Source organism: Lampetra fluviatilis, chromosome 1, assembly GCF_964198595.1.
Source record: "Lampetra fluviatilis chromosome 1, kcLamFluv1.1, whole genome shotgun sequence".
Classification (NCBI taxonomy): domain Eukaryota; kingdom Metazoa; phylum Chordata; class Hyperoartia; order Petromyzontiformes; family Petromyzontidae; genus Lampetra; species Lampetra fluviatilis.
Window position 1 is genome coordinate 37434039 of NC_136275.1, and position 7802 is coordinate 37441840.

The window sequence follows — 7802 nt, forward strand, 5'->3', positions numbered from 1 at the left end:
AATGGGAGAGGGTTAAATTCAGTCGTGAGAAGTTAAACGTCACGGACAGGAGGATTAATGACAATAACTTGCGTAAAGAATAACACCACCGTGGCTTTAGCGCCAAAAACAAACAAGGACCATTCCTTACCTCTCTTCGCTCACTCGCCACGGCAGAAATTGCCGATCCTCTGCAGCCAATTTCACCAACGAGTTTCTGTGCCGGCCTAGGGGAATCTGTGTTGTCCGATGGGATCTGTTTAAGTCTCTGGGATGTATGCAAGTCTACGGGGTCCTATGTAAGTATATGGGTCCTGTGTTGTTAGTCTTTCAATTTGTGGGTCAAATATAAAGATATCGGTCCTGTATTTTTCTATGGGACCGATTTAAGTTGTTGGGTCCTATGTTCCTTTATGAGGTCCTCCTATGTTACTATCTGGGCCCTATGTTTGTCGTTGGGGTCCTATGTTACTCTACGAGCCCTATATTAGTCTATGGGCCACCTTCACCCACGAGGGAGTACATTTGGTGATAGGATTACCAAAATTCCGAGTTGGCACTCCCCTGTCAATACAGGCAGCCAAACCTCATCTTGCTCTGCCAGAGAGTTCTCCGATTAGCAACAGAGTAATCCCAGCGCTGTCGAAACCTCCTACAAGACAATCAAATCAGATCCATAATCAGGACCTCAGCGTCCACCTCGTCCACGTCATGGCAGAGGAGAGACGGCGACACGGCGACACGCTCGATTTCGCGGATCTCGGCGTCGGTATTCGTTCACCGTCCCCGCTTGTGGTTAGTCCGGCTAACCCCGGTTTTGTGGTTGGGTGTGGCGCCCGCAGCGCACCACCTGGTGTCTCGCGCCTGGTTCCAGAAGCTCCCGAGTAACCTCGCCACCACCGTGCTGATGAGCTGCGGCAACCCGTCCTCCGCGCTACTGCTGCTGTCCGTGGTACCCGCACGCCGACACGTCACTGCCACACTACCTTGACACGCACACCCCTGTCACGCTGGTCCCGTGACATCCAATTTGCCGTATCGCCTGGCCACACTTCCCCAACACCCCCCTACCTCATCCCCACGCCTTACAAACAAACGCGTTCCCTCTCTTGGCTGCAACTCAGTTGTTAGTCTCGACCTCTGCCCATCACTCCTCGCGACGTGTTCCGGAGATCGAATAGCTATGCATAGGTTACGGGAAGAAACGTACCGAAACACTTTTGGTGTGAATCGTATGAACGTTTTGCGAACAATTGATTTGGCGCACGTATCGTGAGCTTACAGGTAAAAAAAAAATTATCGGTGATTTCTCGAAAGCCTTCTCAAGTGAGGGGCTGTGAATCACGAGGGCTCGGTGCTCGGTGGTTGTCGTCAGCGAAAGGGGTTTTGGTGAGGATTCTCTGGGCCGATGGCGTCACTGCCATTCAGCCGGCGTCAGGGGTACCGCGCGTGGTCCCGTGGCCCAGCGCTGTGGAGGCGGCAGCGAGGGTTGGTGGATCATCGCACGAACGTTGTGCAACTGTCTTCCCCTGGGGCGTCGAGGAGGAGCCCTTAACCTTGGCCTTCCTGTACGTTATAGAGCTTTTGTCCCCCCTCACACGTGTGGGTTTTCACCGGGTGCTTCAGTTTCCTTCCACAAGTAAACTCATTAATTGGCTAATAACACCGCAGAGCTTCCCACTCGTCTGCGTATGTACTTGTATTGAACTTCTTTCGCACCTTACGTAGGCAACCATGCCAACCAGAGGTCCGTGGTTCCTCCCCGTGCCTCTGAGTCCTCGCTCTCTCTCTCGACGAGAGCGAGCGAACACTGCGTGGCGGCGGCGTTGCTGTCGCTGTGTTCCAAGTTATTATTATTATTCATTAACCCGACGAGCCGGGTCTCCGCCCGTGACGGCGGTCGTCGCCCGACGTTGACCAGCGGGTTTCTCTCTCTCCACCACTGGCAGCTCCTGCGGCACGAGGGGATCGGCGGGAGCGGCCCGCTGGAGACGCAGAGCTTCATCGAGCCGCTCCTCCGCCTCGTCCTGCAACGGTCGACCTCCGGCCTTGACCCCGTGACCTGGGACGCCACTGTCGCCCTGCTCACACAGGTTCGGCCTTCTCGTGATAATGGCTGCCCATGTCTTCAAACCGCCCATTAGCGACACGTTTGTAATGTGTTTACCCGTGCGTGCGTGCGTGCGTGCGTGCGTGCGCGTGTTGCATGCGTGGTCCAGAGCAGGTGTGTGTGGTGTGGGGAGCGGTGGTGCAGTGGTTAGTGCACCCCGCTACGAATCCGGTGACCCGAGCTCGATTCCGCTCGCGACCAACATCATTGAATATCTGAACGAGTTCTTAGCCTCCACTAGGTCGACTCAGCTTTAAATTAGTACCTGATGCTGTGTGTTAACATCAGCATTGGTGGAGACAAAGGTGACCCGATGTGGTGCTGGCCACCCACCCCAATGTGTTTTGTGCCGGCCTCAATCGGTTACAGCGCTTGCCCCTACAGTCTGTTAAAGGCTGTACGGGCACTCTTTCTTCTTTTCCTGTGTGTGGCCTGTCTGGGTAGCCACCTGGGGCCCACATTGTACGTGTGTGTAATGCCCATACCAGGCTGTACCAACAATGGTACCCACGTGCGTGATTCCTCTGTGCGTGTCACGCACGCAGTACCCATATGTGTGTCTGCGTTGGTGCCCATGTGCGTGCGATACCTGTGCTTGCGGTGCCATGTGGGTGTCCGACTGGCGCTCGGTAGCTGGTGCAAAGTGGACGGGACACTGCTTGGCTTCAGCCTCGCGAGGAATGGCTTCGGATTCTGCGGGACCCACATCCTCACCAGGGCGCCCCCACCGACCTTGTGTATCCTTCACCTCGATGCCGCCCCCCCCCCCCCCACCGCTGCCCCCCCCCCCCCCACCGTTCACCCGCGCCATCCCACGCCAGCCTGCGCACTCCGCCGCACGCTCGCTCGCTCCCTCGCTCGGTCCACGGGACGATTATGATTTACATCCGATGGTTAGCCTCCATTAACCTCGTGACCGCCAGCCTTCCCTGTGCATCTGCCTGACGAGATGAAGCAGATTTGACGAAAACAAACGCACGAGGCAAAGGTGAATTGAGATGAATGGGGCCGAGAGGTTTCGTGACATTTTCGCGTGGCTTTGTTGAAGTTGAAAGACTGGAGAGAAAACTCCTGCGGTAATCGTTAAATAGTAATGGTTCGCAGCGGACTTGAGAAAGTACGCAGGTTAGAGACATCGCACCGAACGCTAAGAATGTTAACTCAAAATAAGCATTCGCATCGCTGCGAAGAATGTGATTAAAGTAAATGATCGGACAATACCGCATCGAACCGTGATCCCCATGTCTTCACATCGACAGTTCAGCCTTGATTCAAGAGAGCCTGACTGCTGCTGTTGGGACGCTGTACATATCGAAACCGGTACAAAGTTTGTTTGTCTCGAAACAATGCCGCTAAAACGATGCGCTCGCAGAAGGCCGTGCGGCCGATGAGCCGCGAACGAACTGGTCCGTGCATTTGCGTAGAACGGTGAGATACGTGAAGGAGACGTATTGTGTACATATCGACTTTGCCCAGAGACGTAAGTGGGACGGTTGATTGGTGACGGAGACTAACGACGGAATGGTGGCCAAAAGAGAGAGCACGCCTGAGAGGACCTCCACGATGGAGGGATGATGGAATAGAGAAGTAATGGAATTGCGGAGCGGGAAAACAAGAGGGAGTGATTTTGTGGCGGCAGAGGAGTCATTACAGAATGGAGTGGAGGCGAGTTGGTGGGGATGACGCGGAGATCACGAGGAGTGTCGGGTTTTGCGTACGGAGTGGCGCCGAGTGATGAATGCGCGGAGCGGAGCGAAGGTTGACGGCGGAGCGCCAGGCCGGCTCCGCGCCCCGCGACCCGCCCCTCCAGCTCTTGCGCGCTGAGCGAGCGTTTTTCCTGAGCGCCGCCCGCCGGACTGCAGCTCCATCGGCTCCGTCACCGTCTCCCTCCGCCACCTGGCCGAGTGCACCAGCTGCTGCGACGCGGAGCGCCGTGCCGCCCTGCTGCTACCCCTGCTAAGCTAGCGCCCCGCCGCCGTGGGTCGCGGTGGGGGCGGGGGGGGATTGGCCCGATCCGGCCGACGGGGCCGGTCAGAATGATAGGTCCGATAACGGTGGGCCGCCGAGCGCCGATGAGTGTCCCCGCATTGTTGCGCCAGGTTTTAATTGAAGGCTGAGTTTACCCAGGGGTAGCTCAGGACTGGTTCGGATATCACTCACCGCTGATGTTGCCCCCCCCCCCCGTCGCCCAAGCGTGACCGTCGCTGACGCATTCGCCCACGTCAGCAGAACAGGCCAAGCGTTTCTGTTGTACATTTGTGGTACGGGTCGAGTGCGTTTGGGTTGTGCGTTTGTGGGGTGTGATGGTGCAGCGGATAGCGCCCTGCATTACGAACCCGGTGACCTGAGTTCAATTCCCGCTCGCGGCTAAAATCGAATATCTGAACCAGGCTTCCCCTAGTTCAACTCAGCCTTGAATGAGTACCTGGTGCGGTGTGTAAACATCAGCACTGGGGAGACAAAGGCGGCTAGGCGTGGTGTTGCCCACCGACGACTCCCTCGTGTGCCGTGCTGGCCTTCAAAGGCGCTCACTAACAACACTTGCTCCAACGTTCCCGCACCTCCGATTACCACGGTTGTCTACATATGGTGCGAAAGAAGTTCAACATCCATACATACATTAAAGGGCTATACGGGGATCTTTGTGTGTATGTAATAAGTACCTGCAAACAGCAGTCTATAAGGCTGTGTGGTGGATGAGTACCTGGTGCAGTATGTAAATGCCTACGCTGGGGAGACAAAGGTGGCCGGGCACGATACTGCTCACACGACTGGCACACTTGCCTTAAAAAGGTGCGCACGAACAATACTTTCCCCAGCAGTCTGCAAGGCTTCGAGGGGAAGCTTTGTTTTTTAATCACGAACGGAGTGGCGGCGCTGTCGGTAGCGCATTGCACGATAATCCCAGCGATCATCCGAGTTGGATTCAAGCCTTCAGGTCATATCAATGGCAAGTGTTATCAACAATTGCCCTGACCTTCCCCTAGGTGGACTCAGCCTAAAACGGGTTTAAACATCGACACTGGGGAGACAAAGTGGGTCGGGTGAGTTTTCTGGCCACAGTTGCGGCCTTAGTAGGTGCTACCTAACAGCACTTGTCACAGCAGCTCTTTGTGCTATTATTACTGTTTGACACTTCAGATTTCACCAAGCCTGAATACCAAACCCGAATACCAAACCCGGCGCAAATGGTTGGTTCTATCGTTGTTGTTGACCTTTCGTGCAGTTAATAGTGGACCTATCCTTGCACAACGAGTCCTGGTGATGGTTTAGCACATGTTGTTGAAAATGGCTCCCGTGTTTTCGTTCTCGTTTAAAAAGGCACCCAGCCTGGCACAACTTAACCTCATGATGAGTATGTCATTGGGAAAGTGGCTGCTGCTGCTACCGTCTTGTTTTCACCATGACGTGTCATGCTGATTCTCGCAGTGTTTCGGTGAATGGCCGCGGTTTCATTCAAATAAAGATTCATCTTTACTTAGTAGTTAACCAGCTGAGAACTCAAGATCCCACGATAAGAGTTCTCATTTGCAGGAGCGACCCGGGGAATTGGCAGTCGTGGGCGACGATTGGCACGTGTAATCCAATTTGAATAATTGCGCCGATTTTTGCTGAATTTTGACACATTTTGGAACGTGACGCCGGCACTTGACGGGTTATTCTTCGCGAAAGACGTCACAGGATCCTTTAACGTCCGCTGTGAAGTAGACGATGCGTAGTAGTATTATTATTATGGTTATCACATCCGCAGTATTAATCAGGGCGGCCACTGGATTTGAACCGTGGACCTCTGCAACATGCGGTGAACGCGCTACCACTGTTGCAGCGTCACCGTCACAACAACTTTTCCGTGTTGAGGTGGCTGGGTGGGTCAGAGGTCAGAGACGATGAGCCAGCACCGCTGAGAATCCTGGATTTTGTAATTGTGGCTTCAGCCACTTGCTGTAATTAAACCGGGTTCTCAAGTGCAGTGAGTTGATGGTCTCAGTCACTTAAGGACTGCACACACAAACGAAAAATCCCACGTTAAATTTGGTTCTGCACTTAATTTGACTGAATTCCAGCAGTGAAATTGAAAAACATCAAATGGACCGATTTCGATTTAAAGCTTTCGTGACTGCAGGGATTGATCTTCCTGGTTCTTTCGGTAAAGTCACGTAGAATGGAAATAATAAAATAATAAAAAATTTAACATAATAAATACTTTATTATGTTTTATTTTTTATTATTTCGATTTAAAGCTTTCGTGACTGCAGGGATTCATGTATTTTATTATTTCCATTCTACGTGACTTTACCGAAAGAACCAAGAAGATCAGATGGACCGTTTTGCGACGAACATTTGTCTCAGTGGCAGGACAGGTGAGAAAGTGCTGCCCTCGCTTAGAAGGGCTCTATGCTATCCGTTTCCAGGGATAGCGTTGTTCACTTACCCCCCCCCCCCCCCCCCCCGATACCACAATCGGGATAACATTGGAAATAGAACTTGTTTTTGTCAGGCTTCGGTGTGTTTCATCTTTAAAAGGAGCACACGAGACGTGCTGGCTCAGGCAAGGGACCAGCAGCGACGCCGATGCCCCACATTGAATCTGGAAGCTTTAAAACTGATTCACAAAGTGTTACCCAACAATTGTGAGCCACCTTTTGAACCACGTGGAACGAGGCTCTTCGAGAAAGGAGAGGCGCTGGTTGATATGGCTGGTTGCTTCTGAGTGGTGCGGTAACCGCGTTAGAGTGGGGGGCGGGGGGGTATGCACAGAGCTCAGTGCAGAAATGTGTTTGTTCAATGCACAGCATTTCAGACTTGTTCAAATCGCCATCAGTCATGGTGAATCTCCGCCGCTGGACGGCTGACGATGGTTTGAATGATAACATCCGTAAATGCATCCGCTGTGGGAGGGAGTCCTCCCCAGTCCCGCAGGGTTCCGCGATGCGACAATCCCATCTCCTGCCCGCACGCGAGCTGATTTAATCGCTCCATCTCTTCATTGTACGCACTGTCGGGCACGTTCCATCCTTTTTTGGCTGCCGAAAGATTTCCTTCGGGTGAAAATGTTCACCGATATGAAGACGTTGCCGTGTTTCAGTGGTCATTAATACTCAACAAATCACCGTGGTTTGTAATTATCTTTATTTTTGGGTGAGATCGTGTTGGTATAAAAAAAAAATTACTTTCACCCTCCACCACCCAACAGAACCAACATGAACGAATTTTGTATCATGATATTGGTTGTGAAAGCCTACTTAGAAAGTTAATAAATTTATCAAACGTTGTTTTCTTGCTCTGTGATTGTTTCAAGCCCTCTTCAGCCAAATGTTTGGTCCATTTGGATGACACAGGAGGCGGACACTCTTATCAGAATCACTGCACCTACACCACTGGCGAACTTGAGTTCTAGTCCAGGCTCAAAACTCCGACAATGAACCCTTGTCAAGTGCAGCGAGTTGATTGATGGTCTCAGCCCAGCCACCATTGAAACAAAAAAAAGAAATCCCCATCTCGTTAAGTTACATCATTCGCCTAATTAAACTTGTTCCAGTGGTCGAGGATTAGAAAAAAATACTGCACTTGAACGGGACGTCTATAGCAGAGCTTATGAGAAGGTGGCACCACCACCACCTAATGTGTGGGTTAGAGGCAATAGCAGGGTCCTCGGAAATAGATTATTTAAATGTCATCTTCCAGAGGCCGTCTGCAATAGCTCCGATTGGAA

General features: G+C 52.4%; 1 protein-coding gene across 1 annotated transcript in view; it reads left to right on the forward strand.

The window, feature by feature from the left end:
- MEI1 (meiotic double-stranded break formation protein 1) overlaps positions 1–7321 on the forward strand; it is an 88769-nt gene extending 81448 nt beyond the window's left edge. Inside the window, exons 29-32 of the mRNA XM_078861864.1 lie at positions 822–931; positions 1929–2072; positions 2723–2826; positions 3952–7321. Coding sequence (XP_078717990.1) covers positions 822–931; positions 1929–2072; positions 2723–2826; positions 3952–4054 — 461 coding nt within the window. The 3' untranslated portion in view covers positions 4055–7321. The remainder of the gene's footprint in view (positions 1–821; positions 932–1928; positions 2073–2722; positions 2827–3951) is intronic.
- The last annotated feature ends 481 nt before the right edge of the window (positions 7322–7802 follow it).